Here is a 22,219-nt window from a genome sequence, read left to right on the forward strand (position 1 = left end):
GAAAGAAGGTGCCGGAGCGGCGAGGGGACGGGATCGATAGGGCAGCGGTCGCCCTCCGCCCGCACGCCGGCGCGGGCGATGCGCGGCAGGCAGTTGCCAAGGCAATGGCTCTCCATTGCCACTCGATGCTCTCCTGGCCCCGCCGCTGCCAAGCGCCATCCGTGAGGATCCGCCGACCCGCGGCAGCAACAGGTGCCCCCCAGGATGGGCAGCCGGCCGGTGCTCGCCCCCTCCCCGCTGCCACACGCCAGCGGTGCCAGGGGACGCTGTGCTCGGGAGCGGGGGGGTCTCGCCGCATCCGTGGGGTGCGACGCACCGGGGGGTTCACTTTTGCTTCCCCGGTTTGCGCGCGGAGCTCGGGGCTCCGACACGTGCCGGTGCCACGGGTGGGGGGCAGCGGGGTCCCAGCGCGGGACGGCGAAGGCGGCCGCAGCATCTGGCTGGGGTGGGGAGGACAAATTCCTGGCGAGGCGAAAATAAACAGGGCGAGCGGCGGGAGGAGCCGGGCGCGCTGGCTTACATAAGGAAGCACAGCGTGTACCAAAACAGCGGCCCCAAAAAAAGCCGGAGCTGTCAGAACAATGAGTACAGACGCGGGGCATTTTACAGCAGGCGCTGCCGTACAGTTTTATTTACAGTACCTCTTATCAGCGCGGGAACAGCACGCCGCCTGCCAATTTCCAAAGGCCAGGACTGCGTGTTCTTTCCCTCAAGTAGATGTGTACTCCAGGCAGGGGAATTTTTTTCTTCTTTTTTTTTTTTTTTTTTTCTCATCAGCAAAACAAAAACTGATACGGAGCCAGGATTCCTGTAATGTACACACGCTTGCGGAGAAGGGGGGGGGAAGAGGAGGAGGAGGAGGAGGGAGGGCGGCGATTGAATATGTAAATAGTTCAAGGTTAATTTTACTATGTGAGTCACCGGGAAAAATGTCATCCAACATCTGAGCTTATTATAACAGGGCTCGGAAAAAACCGCCGCGGCTCCGTGTGTGTGTTATTAAAGGGATGTGTCGGAGAGCAGCGCGCCCAGCGAGCCCGGGACGGGGCTCTCTCCTCTTCCTCTCCCTTCCTCCTTCCCCCCGCAGAAACGACGAGCGCGCACGGGCTCAGGGAGGGTATTTTTAGCGAGCGCCCCGTATCGCCTACAGTATATCGATATCTCCGGCTGATCTTCCCGGCGGGACGGGACTCCGCGTGCTGCCAAGTATCGGCCGCGTTTCGGCGCGAGCCTCGCGGTTGGCACCGACCTCCTCGCCGTACGCTTATATCCGCGCGAGCAAATTTATAGCCCCTGCCTAATAAAGGTCCCCGCGGCGCGAGCGGCCGAGGGGCCGCTGCTTTTTCCGTCCAGCCCTATCTGCACAGTCATCGCCCGCCCCGGCCTCCCCCCCGCGGCAAGGTCAGCGCTGCCAGGGGACCGCCGTGCCCCCGCAGCGAAGCGCCAAGGAGGGGCAGCCCTCAGCTCCTTCTGCTGCCCGAATCCAAGGGGACAGCTCAACGCTGGCCGGGATGGGCAGCGAGGTCGGGGTTTAAAGCAGCTCTGGGAAACGGGATGCGGGCAAGGGTCGTGGCGAGCATCCCGGCAAGCATCCCAGCGCTGGTGGGTGCAGGAGGGGCTGCGAACACCTCCTGCCCCTGCCCAACCCATTTCACCGTCGGCTCGAGCATCGCTTTCCCCGCCGCCGCGTCCCCAGCCCTGGCTGCGAGCAAAGCCTTCACGGGGCTGGGGGCCGAGGGGCTGCGGAAACACAAGTTGTCGCCCGGGAAAAAACAAGGGAAAAGGGAAAAAAGGAGCTGCGAGCATCCTCCTCCTCCTCCTCTGGATGGGCAGAGGAGGAGAAGGATGGGAAATCGGTGATTTCCCGCGACCACGCGGGGCGGAGGGCGGTGGGGGAGGACGGGCTGGCGGCAGCAACACCCTGAGCCCTTCCCCACCGCCGTTTCGGCACGACGGCCCCGCCAGCACGACACAACATCTATTCCCCTCCCTCCCCCAGCGTAGAGGATTAATAAAAATTTGGGATTATATATTATTAACAGGCTGTAATTGGCAAGAAGGTGGCGGATGGGGGTGGGGAGGGGAAATATGGATTAAAAAAAAATCGCCGAGGAGATTTATGCACTGTCGTCGCTTTACTACCTAATTAATTCAGTAATTTCAAAAACAATTTTATTTATGTTCCATTTACCACATCAAAAGTGCAAAGAAAAAAAAAAAAAAGCACCAAACCACAGCGATGCTAAAATAATACCTCAAGGCATCTATTTTTAATCAGAGGGGGAAAAAAAAAAAAAGGGAAAAAAAAAAAAAAAAGAGAGCGAGCGAGAGCCGGCCCCGGTTTCTATACAATCTCTGCTGGGCAGACCACCAACTCGGGAGAGCGGAGCAGCCGAGCCCTCCGCGAGTGCCTTCCTGGCTGCCGAAAACAGAGCTTGTCAAAAAAAACCAAATCCATAATGGCCTGAGGCTCCTCTCCAATCTATTTTCTGCTCAGCTGGTTTTAAATGAAGTTATTATGAGTCATTAAAACACCCGCAAGCCTGTGGAAGTCAGCCAATTACAATTTTAAATTTAGCCTGTTCTCTACCCCATTCTCTTGTTTTCTTCTTTTGCCCACGTCAAGCTGCTTTTTGATTTTTATTATCGCCGTTATTAGTATTATTGTTATTATTTCCCCTCTCCCCTGTTTCGCCCAAGCGGAAGAGACAGTCATGAAAATCTCCGCGCAAAAAAATAAAACAGCCCCCCACATCAGAGAAACCCAAGAAGGGCCAAAAAAAAAATCCAGAGCCGCGGAGCAGGCTGGGAGCCAGCGAGGCCATCGGCTCTGCCTCCCTTTTTCCCAAAGCACCATCAAAAGGCGATCGCCGAACGTACGGCAAACGTTCCCTCCGGCAGGTCCGCGGGGACCCGCGAGCCGAGCGCCCGCACCGGCCAGAGCCCGCCGACCCTTCGCCATCACCATCGCCTCCCGCCCCGGCTCGGAGCAGGGAGCAGCCGGCCCGCGGGAAGGATGCTCCGGCAGCATCTCGCGGGCCACCCCGGAATGATGGGGTGGGGGCTTGGGGGTGGGCGAGCCACCGCTGACACCGTCACCCAACCGTCGCTGGCCGGCGCCACCGACTCCCGCGCCGCGTAGGGATGGGTAGAGCGGGGAGGGGGTATTTGCACGTCACAAAAAAATTTAAGAAATGGAGGTTTCGAGCTCGTGAGCGAAAATAAGGCAGGTTCTTCCCTAATTCCCCCTCTTCCTCCGCCCCGCAAGCGCCGCGCTCGCCGGCAGCCTCCTCTCGGCGGGGGAAAAACCCGACAGACCCCACCGCAAGCCCGGCAGCCCCGCGCGGCGAGCGAGCGAGCGAGCACGGCGCGTACTGCACAGCCCATAAAACTCCAAACAGCCTCCAGACACTCCTGCAATCGTCCTCCATCAAAACACTTTGTCTTGCATACAGAAATGCGGCGGGGCGCCGCGCGGAATACCAAATCAGCCCGTGACGGTGCGGGGAGGCGGCTCCTTGGCAACCGGGGGGGCTTCGCAGCCGCGCCGCTCGACAGGAAACAAAATCTGTCAAGCCTGTTGGGCAAATGATAAACATTAGCGGTATTAAAAAAAAAGAAAAACCAAAAACAACAAAAAAAAAACCCACCACAAAAGCCGCGTACGTGGCTGGCGAGTGCGTGGGGAGGGATGGGGAGGGATGGCGGGGCTCTCGCCCCATCTACCCCCCCGCCCCGGCCACAGGAGAGGGGGTCTCCAGCCTCACGACCTCGGGGGAAGTTTGGGAAGTTTGCCCCATCCGGCAGAAAGCCGGGGGAAGCGCGCGGGCGGCGGTGGCCGCGTACGCCGAGCGGTGACGCCGCAGGCGGGCGCGTTTGGTACTGGGGTGGGGGAGCACCGCGGCGCGAGGGGTCCTGGCACGCGGCCCCACACCTCGCCGTCAATAAGCGGGGGCAGCTGAAGGAGGGGAAAGGGTGAAAAATAAATATATTTCATCAGGTGAGGGCTGGGGGGTGAGCAGCTGGCTCCGACCCAGCGGCCGGGTCCAGGAACGTGGCCAAAACAGGAGCTAAAAAGCAAAACCATATTCTCCTGGTCTCGGCTCAGGCTCTCGAGGCGGAGAGGATGGGGAGGGAGGGAGCAGGGGGGAGCGAGAGAAATGTATTTTTCATCAGCCAGTGTATAATTTATAAACAGCATTAAACAGTTTTTGTTTTCTTTCTTCCTCTCCCCCGTGTGCGCGGCTTGGCCGGCAGTCAAGCCTGCATTAATTTCTGCTGTGGGTACAGTGTGTTCTTGGATGCACATCTGCGGATGATCATAAACGCGGGAACGCTGGCAGAACATCCAGACCTGCCGGCAGGCCGCTGACATCACCCGGGACCGAGCGCGGGACGCCGGCCAGCCGGGGCGGGGGGGGGCGGCCCCGCGGAGCCGCCGCCGGTACCGGCCGGGGGGCACAGGGGGCAGAGCCGCCGCGGCCCCCGGTCCCGCCGCATCACCCGCCAGTCAACACTCTGTAGGGTGGGATGAGCCCCCTCCCCAAAAACGGGGCGAGGGGTGGGAGGAACCCCAGCTCGAACCAGGCGATTCGGCAACCGCTGTCCCGGCGTGCCAGCGCGCCCACCGAACGCCGGCGAGGATGCCCGCGGAGCGACAGGCTTCGCGCGGCGTTCAGGGCTCCGTGTTCACGCTTTATATCGGAGCGCACACGCGGCGCCGAGTGTTTGCCCTCCACCTGCGCGGCCACCGCGATAACGGCGCCGGCGGTGTCACCGCGACCCCCCCCTGGGGCCAGCCCCCGATTTGTGCCTTAATTTAAATGTGCCTTTAGCACCTGGCATCTCCCCTCAACACTCCGTTAGGGCACTCTGAGATGCCAACCTCGGTGAAATCCGGCGTTTGCCGCCGTCGGCACCCAGGCTGGCTTGGGGGGGGGCGGTGCACGAGCCACCCCACCGCCACTCTCCCCCGCGGGGCAAACTCCCCGTTAAAGGCATCGCCCGTGGGCTCGGAGGCCGGACACGAGCCGCTCCGGCACAACCGCGCTGCATCCCGGGCTGGGCTGGCGCGGGGGGAGGCGAGGGGAGAGGTGCAAAGGTCTCCTGCTTTAATAAATAACAGCGCTGGAATTCGCGGCGGCTGTTTGCGAGCGCAGGGCAGAGCCCTCCCCCACCCCACCCCCCCTCCCCGCCCTCGCCAGATTAAAAAAAATAAATAAATAAATAAGAAAAAAATAATTAATCCCGCGCGATGACAAGCTTGGCTCGGCGTTCACTGTACATACTGTACCCACAAAGCTGGCCGCCCGCCAGCGACGGGCCGCGAGCCAAAGCGACCGTAACAAACATGAGCCGCGCGCGCCAGCGCCAGAGGGGGAGGACCAGCATCCCAGGGACCAGCACCCTGCACCCCAGCACCGGGGGGGATCGGCATCCTGGGGACCAGGACCCCACACCCCAGTGCTGAGGGACACACCAGCATCCCAGGGACCAGCACCCTGCACCCCAGCACCGGGGAGGATCGGCATCCTGGGGACCAGGACCCCACACCCCAGTGCTAAGGGACACACCAGCATCCCAGGGACCAGCACCCTGCACCCCAGCACCAGGGAGGATCAGCATCCCGGGGACCAGGACCCCACATCCCAGCACCAGGGGTGGGAATCAGCATCCCGGGGACCCGCACCCCAGTGCTGAGGGACACACCAGCATCTCAGGGACCAGCACCCTGCACCCCAGCACTGGGGGGGATCAGCATCCCGGGGACCAGGACCCCACACCCCAGCGCCAGGGGTGGGGATCAGCATCCCAGGGATCAGCACCCTGCACCCCAGTGCCGAGGGACACACCAGCATCCCAGGGACCAGTCCCAGCAGCCCCCTGCTGCCTGCGGGCACCCTGGGGAGCTGGTGCCGGATTAAATAAATCAAATTCCTGGGCACTGGAGAAGGAGTTTGCAACGTGCCGCCCCGGGATGCTCCGCGCGCATCCCTTCCAGACAAGAGGCGCGAACCGGGCGGCTGCGGCATCTCTGGGTGGGCTCCGAGACCGTCCTCCCCCCGCTGTCCCACCCCCGGCACCCCCCTTCCAACCCACCTGAGTGAGCCAGTAAGTGCATTCGCAGCCGCAAGCTGTCCAGGAACCGCTTCCCGCACAGCTCGCATCCGTAAGTCTTCATCCCGCTGTGCAGCTTCCTAGGGGAGAAGAGAGAGGGGTTTAGTCCTCCTGCGCGCGGGGGAAAGGTGGTCTCGAACGCGGGGCCGGGAAAATTCCCGGCGTTTCGTGCATCCTACGCGTCACCCGAAATCGGTTCTGGTTGAGGAGCCCTGCAGGAAGGGCACGGGCAGGGGGTCCCGCGTGACGCCCCAGGACCGAGGGGATCACCTTCTCCCGTGTCACGTTTGTTATCGTTACCAAAGGTGGATTCTTCTAATAAACCCAATAAATCCCAACTCCAGAGTTAACGCAAATTACGTGTTGGCCAACTTCTTCCCTACGCAGCGAGTGCTTTTGAAAAGAGTACTGTACTCAAAAAAAAAAAAAAAAAAAAAAAAAAAAGATTTAAGAGGTTGTTTGCATGCATTTCTAACTGAATCCCAATTTCCATCCGAATTCGGCGTGACACAAATCACAAGCAAAAAAACCCTTAACCACCAGCTAGCAAACAGGAAACGCGCCGCTCACCGTTTCCTGGCACCACGAGAGCTGAGCTACGCCCGGCCGGCGTTGCGCAACCTCAGCGGAGCCGCATCCCCCGTCCCGCATCACGCCGGGGGGCCGAGCGTCCCCCAGCCTCCCGGGGAGCCAGTGTGGGGCTCGGGTACCGGTCCCGGCATCTCCTCCCGTCTTCGCTGTCGTGGGCGGTGGATGCCGGGCTTGGCCGCAACGGCCGAACCCACCTGATTTCCTGCTCCTTGCCATGGAGGTGCTGACGCTCCGTCTTTGGGTGGCAAATGACCCGCAGGAGACCGGAGCTGCCTACCAAATGGAATTACTTTTAACGGACAGTATCTGCGTGGACCTGGGCAGGAGCATCGACCAACGGACCAACCTCCACCTCGCTCCCAGAGCTGTCACGACCATCCAAGGGCAACCCCTCCCAAACCCATTCCCCATGTCACCTGCCTGCCATGCCATGGAGGACCATCCCGAGGCTCGCTCCCCCCTAGGCTGGGGATGCCATGTGGCATTCCAACGGCTAGGAACGGGCACTCGTTGCTTTGCTTGACCGCGTCAGTCGGTGACAAGCGGACGCTTTGGCAAAGCAGCCCAGCTCTGTGCTCAACAGCCACCTTGATGAAAGGTCTCCAAGTCACAAACGCTTCCAGCCCATGGGCTGCACCTTGGCTAACGGGAGCCGATGGTAGCCGTGGCCAGGGAGGGCTCGCAACAGGTTGGATGAGGCTTGGAGCAACCTGGTGTAGTGGAAGGTGTCCCTGCCCATGGTGGGGGGGTTGGAACTGGATGATCTTTGAGGACCCTTCCAACCCAAACCATTCTATGATTCTACGACAGGGGCACGTGCAAGGTTTCAAAAGCAGATGCCGTAAACGGAGAAGTACGTGCGTGTGTTTGAGGAGCAACGCGGCAAACCGCTGCGCGCCGACCTCTGGTCGCGTCCGCCGTTTATCATCGCTCTGCAACAAGTCCGGCCTATTTTTATTGCCTCGTTGCCAAAGACAAAACAGAAACGGTCTTGTCCGGGGCTGGACGCCGAACCCTGCTCCCTCCCTCGGGATGGCTCGGCCCCGGCCGGACCGCCGGAGGAGACCCGGTGACGCTCGGCAGCGAGCAAAGAGAAGAGCAGGAGTTGGTTTCGACTCTCAACTTTGCTGTATAACATAATTATTAATCGGGCTCGTCCTGAATTCACTGTGTCATAGCGGGGGATTAAGAGTCATGCACGAATTCAGGCCAAGAAGGTTTACAATCCAAAGGATTTATCCGCCTCGCAAAAATAAATAAAACACCAGCCTCCTGACAGGCTTCTGCTGCCAAGAAGTCAGCTAAATAAGTGAGACAACCTTCTCGTTTTGCATTTTTAATGAGGGACATGCCTGTCACACTTCCCGGCTCGGGCTGAGCTCGCTCCTGCACCCGACGCCGAGTTCAAAGCACTTTGTTGGGGAGAGCGAGCGCCGCGCGCCCTGCCAGCGCTGCGCCGCTCGCCCGTGGAGGCTGGAGCGCCTTTTCAGCGAATTAAAGCGTAATCGGTTAATTAGTTCGAGCAAAACTTGGAATTTCTTATTTGCTTTCCAAAGCCAGCCTCCAGAAACAGGGTGGAAACAAGAGGATGTGTCTCCTTTCTCCGCATCTCCCGAGCCTGCAGATACCATAGTGGGAGCTGCCGGCACGGACCTCCGAAAACCCGGGTCTGATCGGGACCGCCGGCTCGGCCGCGGCAACTCGTTCTTGCCCTTGTAACGGCGAGAGTGGCGACGGCACTCGGCGCCAAGCGCGGTCCGACAACGGGCCGTCTCCCATCTTCCCCGGCAAGGCAAGCACGGGAGCGAGCTGCCCTCCCTGGAAATCCACATCTCCCCCCTCCTTGTTTTAAGGCGCCGGGGCGCTGGCCGAGTAATTTATTTGCGATATCTCTATCGACGAATTTCAGCGGCGACAAAAGTTTCCCATTCGGCGCGCGCGCTCGCAGGGCGACCTTATCGCTCGCCATCTCGCGCGGTCCCTTTCAACAAGGTCTTAACGCGCTTTATCTGCTCGGTTTCCCGGTAGCGAAATATGATTGAAACGTTCTATTTCTGCTCGCCGGATTAAGGGGATGCTGCAAAACTGCACAAAAACCTGGCAGATGTAAGCAAGGTATTACGGCTGCTGGGGCTGTTAAGATCTGAGGGGGAAGATCAATACGTGCTTCTAAAGTTGCGCCGCCGGAAAGGGGGACGGGGGGGAGTTAAGGGCGTCGCGATACGTCGCTTCTTGGCGACGCTGCCTGAACTGGGGCGCAAAGAGATAAACTGGGCTTTGCTCTCCCGTCCCGACGGCGAAGTCACGCTCCACGTGCTCCTTCCCTCCTGCGAGGCCCCGACGAGCAAACCCGGCGAGAAGACGCCCGCGGAACGGAGAGTGGCCAAAACTGGGAAAAGCGCCTCTTTTTTTTTTTTGTAAAAAGACCTTTTTCCTCCTCGTCTCTCCTTGATACGACACTTGAGGCGTGCAGAAACGCGAAGCCTCCGGAGCCTCCCGGTACCCGCTCCGGTGCGGAGCTTTGCTGCAGCGGCGAGGATGCTCGTGGCGGGGCATCCCGGGAGCAACTCTCCCGAGCGAGCCCCGGCGCGGAGCTTTGGCCGAGGGGCTCTCCGGGCGGGATATAAACCGATACCCCCTCCCCGCCCAGCGCCGGCGAACAAAAGCCGGGCAGAGGCTGGCCCCTCGCGAGCTGCCGGTCATTAAAAAGGCCTGTAAATGCCCTGCAAAAAGCACTTCAAAGGGACGGCGACTCCGGCGAGACCGCGCGGTGTAAAAATTATGAGTTTTCCCCACGGGGTGCTGTGTGAAAAGGCCGGATCGGTGGCAAACGCCGCTGCCCGCTCCGGGGGCCGCGGGGCCTCGGCGGAGCATCCCGGGGCCGCGGGTACCGGCGCAGTCCCAGTACCTGAAGACCACCGCAAGCGGCCCACCGCCGCCGCGCGCGCGCTCCTGCTCCGCCCGCTTGAAAACCTGCAGGAAATCACCTCTTGCTAGCTTTATTTCGGGAGCTCCGGTTGCCCAGCCCCTTCCCCATCGCCCCTTTCGGGAAGCGGGAAGGAGGCGCCCGCCGAGACGCACGGCTTTTGGCCCTTTGATTACTTTTAAGTGTATATTTTTCCCCTCAAACGGAGTGAATACAACGGTTAGGAAATTTGACAGAAAACTATTCCGAGCCATTTATTGCCTTAATGCGCACCTTTGTCCAACAGGCAGTTTTGACAGGAGCGATAAATTCCAAATTTATGTCAACAGAGCATATGTTGAACACCTCATTTCTGAGCTAAAGCGGCATGCTGCCCCATAAATCACCCTTCTGTTTGAAATGAAAGTAGATTACGGGCCCGTGTTATTGAGCAGTTAGAGCCAGAGTCGTATAAATCAGAACTTTTAACTCCAGGCGATCCGTTCTGCAATTAACTAAAGGGCACTTTGTCATCTCCGGGCTGGGGCGCAGCTCGGCAGGGCGGCCGGCTACCGGCAACGGCAACAACCCAACCCCATCGCCCAGGAAAGGCTCCGGCGCGGCGGAGCTCAGCTCCATAGTCGTTGGAGCGGCGAGCTCCAAGGAGAAGCCCAGAGAAGAGCGCTTCCCGGGTGAGGACGTGCGGCTCCGCGCCGCCGCCACGCAGCCCGACCTTGGGAGACGGGCACCCCTGGCCTTCGGAGGTTGGCGCGCTCTTGTCCACATCCCCCCTCGCCCCGATTTTGGCAGCCGGTTTGAACACGGCACGGGGACGGCGAGGTCGGCAGGATGCGAGGAAAACCTCCCGACGAGTCGAAAGCGGGACAAAACCAGCAACAGCGCGACGCCGAGAGCCCCGCGCCCGCCGGAAGGCGGAAGGCGCGGAATTTCGCGGGGGTTTCGCTCGCGCCTCCTGGTGCCCGGGCAACGGGTCGGGACCCTCGTCCCACCGCCTTCCCCGGGGACGGTGCGGAGGGCGAGGGGGCTGCGCGGGCGCCCGCCCGCGGGAGCAGCAGCGCTATAAAAAGATTCAGACGCTAAGTATTTCCTTTCCTATAAAATATTCATTGCCGCGCGCGAGAGCCAGGGAGCAGAAACCTCAAGCGGTTCTAACTTTGTGCCGCAGCAATAACGGAGTTTTATAGGAGCCTTCGGGTTTTATTTATACCGGGCTATAACGGCGGCGCTCCGTCGGAGGGGCGGCTGCCGGTTGGCGCGTCCCCGCCGCGGCGCGCGGGAACGCGCGGGCACCCAACGCCGGGCGAACCGGGAGCGGCGCGGCGTTGATTCCCAAAACCCCCTCCCCGCTGCCTGGTTTCCACCCGCGCCTCCCTCGCCCGGGGAGATCGATATGAAAATCAATTCATCCCCTGATCTGTTTTATCGAGGCGGAGGCGGCGGTGCCACATCTCGTTTGCGCCGGGATCTCGCGCAGAGCCAAGGTCAGCGGGCAGCGAGCCGCCTCCGAAATCCACCTTCGCCGCCCTCCCAGCGGAGTTTCACGCCGAGAGGGCGATTTTTGCCCCCCGACGCGGTTATTTACGGCGCTCGGCGGCATCGGAGCGCGGGGCCGCTCGCGGGACGCGGTGCTGGGGAGGTTCGGCTCCCGCGCAGCCACCGCTCTGCCCTCGGCTCCCGGCCCGGCGGATTAAAATAGCAGGGAGAGCTATTAAGGGCACGGGGAAGGGGGAAGGGAGCTGAGACCTTCCTTCGGTTTAATAAATCAAGGAGGAAAAAAAAAACCCACAAAACAAAGCAAAAAAACCCCACAAACCGCCTTCAAACCACCACTGCTCCTGGAAAAAAAATTGAATAAATCTTACAGGAGCTGGAAATAAAGATTTTACTATTTCTGAAGTTAAAAAAAAAGGGGGAGGGGAGGGGGCAGCTATCAATAGAGAGCACTAAAACTCTGCCTGCACAGTATTTATATTTACCACGAGCTCATTCACGGGCTTTAACCAGATGCTGCACCGCGACACCGTTTCAGCACGACACTGGTGCTTCCCCTTCCCGAAAAAGCTGAGGGAACGATCCCTCCCTGGTTTGCCTTGTCCCACGTGAACACCACGCACACGACGCCAAAAGCACACGGTGTTAGTTGTTGTTTTAAACGTGTTCCAGTGCCCTGCGTTGAGATTGGTGTCAGTCGTTCAATAATCACTATTTCCTGGGATTTCCCGGGACGGAGCCTTATCCTCCCCAGCGCTCCCTTTGTGCATCCCGCCCGCCCAAGCGCAGGGGTCTGCGGGGCTTGCGCCGGATGGGATGCCATCGGATCCACCCGAGATGGCGCAGCCGGCGGTGGGAAACTCCTCCCGTCCCTCGCAGCCGGACCACACGGGCACAGACGCTGCCCCAGCTCCAGACCCGGGCAGATCTGCCCGCCTCAGCTTTCCGAAGGGCATTTGGGATGCGGCTGCGGCACGATGCCGTCTGTACCGAGTGATGGTAGCGGGTGGCAGCATCTGCTGCTGGCCCAGGGAACGCCACTGCACCACCGCCGCTCGAGATCAACGCAACTGGTCCCAAAATCTCACGCTTCCATTGGCGGGCGGGAGCGTGGGCACCGAGGGGTTAACGCATGGCAAGGCATACTGTCCAAAATCACCACGGCCATTCTCCGGGCATCTGGTGACACCGACGCAGTGAACACGGAGAGAAGAGCATCTGCCTCCCCGGGCAGCGTTGACCCTGCCGGGCCGCGCTTGGCATCGCGCCCGCCGTGACACGCCATGGGTGTCAGGGCATCGAGTGGAGTGCCGCCGGAACTCATCCTTAAAAACGATGGGAAATTTCCACCGGAAAAAGCCAAGCGGCCCCAGTGCCGGGCACATCTGCCACCGCAGCAGCAGCAGCAGCGCGATTATTCAGATGTTTTGATTCCTAATTCAGAAATAATAAGCGGTTCACGGGTTCCAAGTTTAAAAATACATTCGTCATCCGGTCTCCTTCGCAGCACGTGTGCCGCGGGAGCACCGGCGCGCTCCGCAAACAGCGACGCTCCTTCCTCCTCCCGGTCGGGATGCGGGGAAAGCGTTCGGCACAGGGTGGCGGATGCTTTTGGGAGGGGTCCTGGGATGGGCCGGGCAGCACCGTCCTGGCGCTGCCCGGGGAAGAGGGAATCGGAGGCGAACGCCGGAGCGGCCGGATGCCGAGGAGTTCTAGAAGGTAATCAAATATGCAAGAGATTCAACAAACTAATTTCGAGCGCACACCTGGGGTCCTCTGATAATGTCGCTCGTGCCTGTACAGCGCAAGGATTAAAATTTCATAGAGTCATGATTTCATCAGTCGCTAAACTACAAAGGATTAATTAACAGCCGGGGAAGAGCTCACGGCTCGGAAATACAGTCTTAAGGAAAACATCTATCTCCGCTCTCCAGATGTCGGCGCGCAGACCAATAAGGCGCTTGGATGAAAACACTTTCTCCTTATTAGCGACCCCAAAACAGCGCGTTTGCGGGGCGAGAAGTGAGGATGCCCAACTCGGCTCCACCGCCGCCCAGCCCCGCGTGTCCCGGGATGCCCGGCTGCCGGCTCCCGGGATGCGGCCATTGGGCGCGAGCGGAGAGCGCGGAGCGGCGGCAGGGCCCCCCTTCCCGGGAAGATGAATTAGGGAGCTGTCAGCGAGGGACAGCCGCAGCAGTCGTGTTGCTGTACGGGGGCAGTGGAAGTGTCTTTGATTAATGGAAGCGTGGCGCGCGGCCGCTCCGCAGCCCTGCCTCGGCAGCGGGAGATGCCCTCGGACAGCCCAAGAACACCGCGCTCCGCAAGGATTCCCCGGAAAGACTTCTCCTGACTGCAGGCTGGTCTCCTCCTGCCCTCCGCCCGGGTCCGTGCCGCTTCCCCAGGAGCTCCTGGGGCTGACAAAGAGCTAATTATTTCCAATTAGAAGCCGGGAGATGAACATTATGCACCTTGTCAAGCCAGTAAATTAACGTATCTGACCCGCACCGGGCTTTGGCAAGAGCCCGAAGCGCCCAGGGCGAGGAGGTGGCAGCAAGAGGAGTGGCTTGGTGGCACTGCAGCCCAGGGACTTCAAGCCAGGCGTGCCAGGCATGCCAGACCCTGTTGTGTGGCTGGGTTTTCATCCAATGTTGGCATCCATAACCGGCATCCAGCTGGGGCGCATCACCACAGGGCTCCTGGGGTGGTGGGTCCCGCACTGGGCAGCGGGGTACGGGTGCTACCACCGGTGATGTGAGGCTGGTGGTCAGCGCAACGGCACCGCCGCGTGTTTGGTTTGTGCAGGGTTACTGGGCGGGAGCCTGGGGCGACCCGCACCCCAAACCCCCCAGTACCAGCTGTTCCCCCTACAAAAGCACAAGCCCGAAACATGTTCCAGATCCAGACGTGCCAGGCAGATGGGTGTTCCTCCCCACCCCTCCCTCCTCCTGAAAACACCAAGTGCCCTCCCGGGATGCTCCGATGATGACAAAGACTGGGATCTCCGAGAACGTGGGGAAAGCTGTCCCAGAGAATGCCACTTGTGCAAACCACCCCGTTTTCCAGCTGAATTCCCGAGGTGGAGACACAAAATGCTTCTATCAGCATCTCACGGGCGCGACGGAGCACTGCTGGAAGCAGGGCGGCGCGGGCGGCGTCGGGGAGCCCACCCGACAGCAAAACCCTCCTGAGGAAAAAGTATTTTTTGGGAAGGACTAGGGAAGCGAGAGGTGTCAAAAGAGGGATGGGGGGCACGAGACTGGCCACTTTCTCCTTCCTTTTTTTTTTATTCCCCTCCACTTCTGCACCAGTTTAAAGGCTGCTGCGCTCGTAGGAAGAGCGCTGCCCTCGGCTCCGCCGTAACCGGTTGCGCTCAGCCCACAACATGTTTTGCTGAAAAATAAATAAATACCTCCCGGGCGAGCCAAGTCCTGAGCGGGACGCCAGCCCTGACGGCAGCTCCGCTCCCCCCCCGGCCCCGGCCAAAAGTACGCGGCGTCCCGAACCGCGGAGCCCGGGCGTTGCTGAGCCGTCCTGGCGCTTCGGGACCTCTCCGAGGAGCCGCTCGTGATTAATTAATTTCCGAGCAGCCTCACCCCCCCATATCCCAACGTGCACAACAGGTTCCATGCAAATTCGGGAGCTTTTAAATTATACCGTTAATGAAAGCAAATAAAGGCAGTTAAAAGGCAATTTGCTCAATTGGTGTTAATATTTAAGCACAGCATGTGCAGAAACGAGATCGCAGAACTCGGCTTTTCCGCCAGAAAACTTTTGGTCCCGACTTCCCCGCGGGAAGGACGGAGCGCACCCGGCAAGCACTGGGCGCGGGGTCGGGTCCCAGAGTCCCTCGGCAGCGGCCAGGGAGGCCTTTAATTAAGGCAACACCCCACGTTCCCCCCGGCAGCTCCCCGAAAGCCGACGGCGAGACCAGCGATTCCTCCTCTGCCGAGGGGCGCCATCGCAATCCCCCCAAACCCCCGTGGCGCCAGGGCCGAGGGAGGCTCCCCGGGCACTTGCCACCTTTGCTGGGCATCCCAAGGTACCGCGGGATGCCCGAACTACGGCATCCCTGCCGCAACGGTAACAAACTCCTAAAGAAAAATGGTTATGGTGATCCGGCACCAAATCGACGCCGGCGAGAAAAGCCGAGTTCCGCGCCACGCGAGGCGACGTGGCTAAAGGGATGCTGCTGCTCCCCCGGTTCCTACAGCGCGGCTCCGGCTGGCGGAACCCCGCGTGCCCCTCGGTCGAGCCCGCGGCTCGGCGATGCCCCGTTGGGGCGGGCGCCGACGCGCTTCGCTTAAATTCGCTTTCAAAAGAGGAGCCGGCGGTGAATGAGACCTCGGTTTCTAATGGTTGGAAATATTTTGTACACTCTGCTGCTCCCTCTGTACCCCTTTGTCGGGGCCGAGGTCTGCGGGCTGCAGCGGGGACCAAAAGACCATCTGTAGCTCCCGTCTTTACAGCGAGGTTTAAATAGGGGGATGAATGAGCGCAGGAATTAATGAATGATAAAGCCGTATGGTCTCAGTCAGCCTCCTACGCCTGTATGTGCCATTCAAACCCTCCCAGCCTTCTGCCACAAAGAGGTTTCTAAGCTACAAAAAAAAGAGGAGGAAAAGAAAAAAAAAAAAAAGGAGGGGGGGTGCGTGCGTGCAGGTTTTCAACAACAAACCCAGCGACTCGCCTCAAACTTCCCACTGGCTTTCCCCGCTCCGGTCTGGGGGACGGGCACGCGCTGGTGCCGAGGGGAGGGAAGGATGGGGGTTTTCCCCAGAACCAAAGGAGTCCCAACAAGTTGGCCCCAGGGCTCGCCAGGGGGCAGGGGTCCCAGCGAGGGTACCCCGGGGGTTTCGCGCCACCACGGGCAAGTTTCAGATAAGCTGCCCGGACCCACCACGCCACTGTCCATTTTGCCAGCCTTTGGGGTGTCCCCACACCCCACCCGTTCGGCACAGATGAAAGATGCCCGGCACAAAAAAAAGGTAAAAAAGAGAAACACCGGGCAAGCATCTCCCGCCGCAGCCGAGAGCAGACGCTACGGCTCAGGGTGCCGCAGGCGTGGGATTAACCGGTGAGATCCAGGGACAGACACGGATAGAATTGTTGTCTTGGCTAACAGAGGGCTCCTGCCAGCCCCAAAATGCCAACGAGGTGAACTCAGGATCAAACATCCCAAATCTTTTTGATGCCTGTTCAAGAACCAGGGGCTGCCCCGAAACAACCCACACGAGGCCAACGCGGCGGCGAAGGAAGCGCGGCGCGATGCTGCAGCGCTACTTTTATTTTAAGAGCCGTCATGTGTAAAGCATTAGTGTTTTTGAAATTGCATTCTCCAGTTAATTAAATGGACAATCTTTTATCCATAAAAAGTGAAAGGAAGCGATTAAAAGCTCGGCGGAGAGAAAGTGCCTTTTCGGGGCTGGGCGCTACCCCTCCAAGCGTCTCGGGGCAGCCGCGGCGAGACGGTTGGCACCGCGTCGAAGTGGACCGATTCGGCACCGCGAAAGCCCGCGCCTGGCGATGCGCTGAACCGCCCCCTGGGTCCCCTTTCCCGCTCCCAAGGTGCCCGCGGGAACCCTACGTGCCAGATTCCCGGATTTCCTACGTATAGGGGTGTTTTCCGGCTCGCGACGGTGTGAAAACCCGCAGCGGTTATCTCGGCTGCAGTAAAACGCCGACCTTCGGTTTTCGGCAGGAGGTAAAGTTCGCCATCGATTGGACCCGCCGTAATCTGTTTATAATTACTATTATCTCCCAGCTAATCTTGCAAGAGGTCAACAGTTTTACAAAAACCTTGCAAGCCGCGTCTTCTACCTCCCAACTTCATACCTGGGTCGCAGGGTCAATTACTGCAGCTTGCTAGCTTGGGATTCCAGGGGAAAACGCGCGCTCCCATCCCAATTCCCCGCCGGCGCGGCGGGGACAGACACGGGTGGGCGCCGACCCTCAGTGCGGGCAAAGCCCCCAAATCGCGGGAGCAGCTGGGCTCTGAAGGTGAAAGGGAAGAGTTTTCTCAGCTCAGGGCAGGTCCCAGTCCATGAGTTGAACTGGGATGGGAGCCTCCGTGGCGAGGGGTTGGGGTGTCCCCTGGGCACCGCGACACGGCTGACGGGTCCTTGGCATCGCGCTGGTGACTGCCTGGGCACGCGGTCCCTGCATCGCCGGCTCACACCCCTCTTGTAAAGCACCGTGCGTTTAGGCAGTCGCTTCCCTTCCCGGGCACATGAAATGAGTATTTAAACCCCCGGGCTCCGGTCCTGTACCTGCTCCAGGGATGTGACAGACGGAAGCGGAGCAGAAACCCGCAGAGGGGCCGAGAGAAGCCCCGAAGACGGATGAAGACACGACCCAATCTCTCATCCTGCCAGCCTCCCCATGCTCCGTACCATCCAACATCACCGCTATTTCTCCCCCCGCGAAACCCGGGATGCTGCTGGGCGGCTTCAACGCCGCGTTGGGGGAGCAGAAAAATAAACCAGGAGGTGCTGCCCTGCCCGAGCAGGCTGGGCTGCGGCAGGCAGCGAGCCCGCGACGCGCGGCCGGGCGCGCGGGGCATTGCTCAGCCGCTCTGCAGGCAGGTGTCATAAACAAGCAGGCACATGGCAAACATATCGATTTCCCGGAGCTTATCGCGCGGCAACCGGCGCTCAGTTACCAGGCTACTTTAATATGTAATTTACTGCGAGAAGGGAGAGCGGGGCCCAGGGCGGCGGGAGCATTTACCGCGGGACGGACGGGGAGGCTGGAGGCGCGCGGTGCCGCGGGCGAGCCGGAGGGGAGAACGGTGTCCCTCGCCTCCAGCCGTCCTTAGTATTTTCCAGCTATTAAAGAAAAAGCCCCGAACCCTCGCCGCCGCGATGGAGTGTTTACACAGATGCTATTAATCTTCTTCCGCAACTGTTTACGCTATGAAAATATAGCCTCGGCTGCCCGGGCTCTCCGTCTCCTTAATTTAAATTCAGATGCTTAATTTCTGTCAAAACAGAGCCCACCGAAATTACCTCCATCCATTTCTGGTGCTCGACTCGCCTTGTCATCCCACAGCCCGCCCGGCAAAGCGCGGCGGGAAGCCGGGCACGAGCCCGGATGAGAGGCGGCGTCCGGGAGGAAGGCTCTTCTCCTCCAGCCCACCACGGACCGGCCACGAAGACCAAAACCAGCCTCCTCCATGCATGCCCGGCCCGAGATAACGCTGCCATCCGCACCGGTCACTCCCTCGGAGCGGCAAAGCCCGGCGGCGCAGAGGGGGCGCTCGCCCCAATTCGGCCCCTGCAACCGCTCAGCATCCAAACCGTGGCCGCCCGCCCCGACTGCCAGCAAACGAGTCACCGTCCATGGGGTGATGGACACACATCCACCTCTGTCCGTGTTTCACTCTGAGCCGCCTTCCCGGCCAGCAGAGTGTCGGCGGGGGGAAGGAGCCGTCCCCTCCGTCCTGTCCCCTCCGGCCACCTCCCGCGGGAACGGGCATTTCGCAAAGGCAACGCTCAAGGGAATCCTGGGACCCACGAGAGATTTGGGTTTCCAGAGCAGGAAAATTTTAAAAACCCTCTTTATACGCGGTGCCTCTCGGTAGATCTTTTGGAATTTACAAGATAAATACTGGTAATTTGATTCTTATCTTCTTCAAATCCAATTCCGAGGCAATTCTGTGCAAAGGACACTAATTACAGCCCGCGGGGAGAGAAAAGGTAACCCGTCAGGGAGAACGCACTCCGAACCTCGACAGCCGTACGGGACGCCGAAAAGTTCAATAGATCCCAAGCCCGCCCTCGCAACAACAATAATTTGTTGGGTGAAAATTATTCTCCGTGCCGTTCCCGCTCCCGGCACGTGCTCGTGGCCACCAGCTCCGAGCACGCCGGAACCAGTGGCAGCCCGGTTTGCAGCCAGTCTGCTGGTGCCATGGTGCTCCGTGGATCTTTCCAAGGCTGCCCAGGGGCAGGGAGCCCGTGGCACCTGGGATAACCCCGTCTTGCTTTGCACATTTCCCTGATGTTATTTACTAACAAAAAGGCACAAGTTCACACGCACAGGGGACCACGAGCAGCAACATCCACTGAGCACAGCCAAACTGTTACTCCTGTGCCAAAACATCGTATGTTTTCCAAAACGTGCACCGAAACACTGGCAATCCTGGCTCTGAAACACGACCGACAGCCAAGAGCCCCCCGCGTGCTCCGGCCACCCCACGGCTCCCTCCTTGCTGCTCAAGAGCATCCCGAGGAGAACAGCGGGGAGACCGCGCCGGCCACCGCTGCGCGACACGGTCCCAACGTTACGGCACCGAAACGTTCTGCTGCGGCTGCGTGTCGGGGGCACGTGAAAAAGCAGAGCTCTGGTCCCGGGAGCCATCGCTGCCACGCGGCTGATGCCAAAAACCCAAGACACACAGAGTCCACACGACGTCGTAGTGAGAAGAGAAAATCCATCCCAACCCGCTCCAGCAGCTCTAAAAACAGCCTTTTTTTTTTTTTTTTTTTTTTACAACATCGTGTCTGCAAACATTTCCTATTACCCCGCTTCCGTGATTCAGCAATTCAAGCCCCAGTAATAAAAAGTGTGGTAATCCACACATTTGTGCAGAAGAATGGCAAATTCATGCCTTCAACGACTCTCGAGAGCGGCGCTATTAAGAAAAGACGTTTTCCCTTTCTCGCACTGAAGGAAAAATACAGTTATTTAAAAAATGGCAAAAGAATCAGCTCATTAGTTAATAACAGCGACAAAAACCCCCACCACGGGAACACCGAGCGGCTGCAGGCCCAAGCGAAAATTAAGTCAATGAATGCAAAGAAGGAAAAAAAAAAAACCACACATTCAACACGCACTCGGCCCCGAACACACACAGACCCCGTGGGCAGCCTGGCACGATGCCCCGACGGAGCAAACCCAGTGCCCAGCCATAACCAGCACCTGCCCACCAGCAGAGCGGTCCCTGACTGCGCCCCACGGAAGACCAGGGCATTGCCAGGGTGCCCACAGCATCGCTGGGGGACGCAGGGACGTGGCAGAGGGGACCAGGGTTGCAGTGCCCAGCCGCTCTGTGCCTGCTGGCCGCTGCCTGGGCTCTCGGTGAGCGAACAGGCTCCGGCACATCGGTACCCGCAGCCGCATGGCGCGCGGCGGCGTTCGGTGGCCCCCTCCGCGACGCACGTATCGCTGGCGGGAAGCTGGCTGCTGCACGGCCGCTTGGCTCACTTAGCAACAAAGGTGCTAATTAGGGAGCTGCTCTCCACCGTCAGGCAGAGCAGGACGCGGCGCAGCTGCCCGCGCCGGCAGCGGCCGAGCCAGCGGTGCTCGCCCGGCAGAGCAGACCGCCACAGGAGAAGGAAAGCATCCCGAGTGCCATCCTCGGGAGAGGCCCATCTCTTGCTCCTCCATGGGGATCCTCGCTCCACCCCGTCACCACGATCCCCTCTTTTGCCATCTGCTTCCGGACGAGTCCCTCTCCCAATTTGCCAAATCTGACGTGAGCTCTCTCTCCTCCCGGCTCAGGCTCGCAGCCACCACGACGTGCCGGATCAGCACTGCCCGGCTCGTGCAGCGCGATGCCCCCGTCGATGGGACACGACCCACCGCAGCCCCCCGCTCCCCCATCCACGTGCCAGCTGGTCTCAGCACCCGCTCCGGGGCAGCCCCCACCCCGCTAAACGATGCATCATCCGGCGCTAATCGATGCACGGGAAGGATGATACACGTCTCTGGGCTGCTTGACGTTACGTCGGGTAACGCTGCGGGAAGAGCCGCCTCCAGCCAACGGGTCCAGAAATCAATACAAGCGACTGCCTCTGCATCCCGCCATCCCGCTGCCCTCCCCGGCTCCCACGGGCAGGGCTGGGGGCAGCCCCGCTGCTGCCCCACGGCCGCTGACTCAGCACCGCGTGGGGCTGGCGGCAGCCGCCAGCGGCCCCCGTCCCCACCGCGGCACCCGTTTCCCACGGCCCCAGGAAGGCAAAGCCCCAAACCCCCTCCGAAACACCCCGAAACTGCTGCCCTCTGACCAGGGTGCCGACAAACCGAAAGGCTGGGGGAAGGCTTCGCACGCTACCAGCGCCTCCGGCCAGCGCTCTCGTTCGCGGAAGCGCCCTCCCTCCCGCCTGCTCTCGGCGCTCGGGATATTTTCTACGAACAGGGGGAAGGAAGAAAGAGAAGAGGAAATCACCGCGTTACTGGTAAAAATAGCAGAACACCCAGCAGGGAGGTACAGGAGGGTTTCGGTTCCGAGCGCGGCACGGTTTCGCAGAAAGGGGCCCCGGCACGCGCCCTGCCGCGCTCCGACCACCCCAGGGCACCCTGCGCCCGACTCGCCACGTGCCACCGGCAGAGAGGACCCGACCCAGGGCTGGCGATGCACGCGGCGCCAGCGCCTGCGCCCTCCGTCTGACCGCGAGTGGGACGGTGTGCCGGTGCCGTTCCGGCACGGGCAGCGGGGGGCTGGCAAAGGACCGGCGAGGCGTGGGCGTTGCACAATGCCTGCGCCTTATCTCTCCCCCGCGAAGGCAGTTTGTGTGTGTGGCACAGCAGGCTGCGACCGCAGCCCGTGCCCAGCCAGATAAGATATCCGGCACCGGCGCTCGCTGCACCGCGCTGCCGGCAGCGAGCTCCCACCGCCAGCCCGAATTCGCACGATTCGCTCGGCAACGAGCGGCCCCCTCTGGTTTGCCCCCACCCCCCAGCAGCCCTTTTCCGGAGCACCTCGCTCCAGACCCGTGCTCCACCCCAAAGCGATCAGGACGCCCGAGCCGGCAGCCGTCCCCGCTCCCGCGAGTCCCGGCAAACCCTCGGCAGCCAACGGAGCGGCCGGAGACGCGCGTTACGTTCTGGAAAGCGGCGAGCCGTCTCGAACGCGAGCACGCTTCTAAGAAGACCGGTTGCCTTCTGGTGGTTTTTTTTTTTTTTTACCGTGCCGCCCGCGCTGCGGTTAAATGGGATTTCTTAGAGCCGGAGCCTTCGCAGGTTTAGTCTGCGAGCGCCGAGATTAGTACAACCTGCCCCTAAATACCATAATAAAAAACACATAGTAAGCACTTTGCCTTTATTCCCGTCGGCGCGGGTTTCGAGGAGGATGAATCACGCTTCCTCCTCAGC

The 22,219-nt window shown here is 60.3% G+C and overlaps 1 protein-coding gene across 2 annotated transcripts in view; it reads right to left on the minus strand.

Moving 5' to 3' along the window:
• The window catches only part of ZBTB16 (zinc finger and BTB domain containing 16), a 50,797-nt gene that overhangs the window by 20,057 nt on the left and 8,521 nt on the right, over window positions 1-22,219 (minus strand). For both annotated transcript variants that reach the window (XM_086626982.1, XM_086626981.1), the window contains exon 2: window positions 6,100-6,197. In XM_086626982.1, coding sequence (XP_086483108.1) covers window positions 6,100-6,197 — 98 coding nt within the window. The remainder of the gene's footprint in view (window positions 1-6,099; window positions 6,198-22,219) is intronic.

Source organism: Tauraco erythrolophus, chromosome 26, assembly GCF_009769465.1.
Source record: "Tauraco erythrolophus isolate bTauEry1 chromosome 26, bTauEry1.pri, whole genome shotgun sequence".
NCBI lineage: Eukaryota > Metazoa > Chordata > Aves > Musophagiformes > Musophagidae > Tauraco > Tauraco erythrolophus.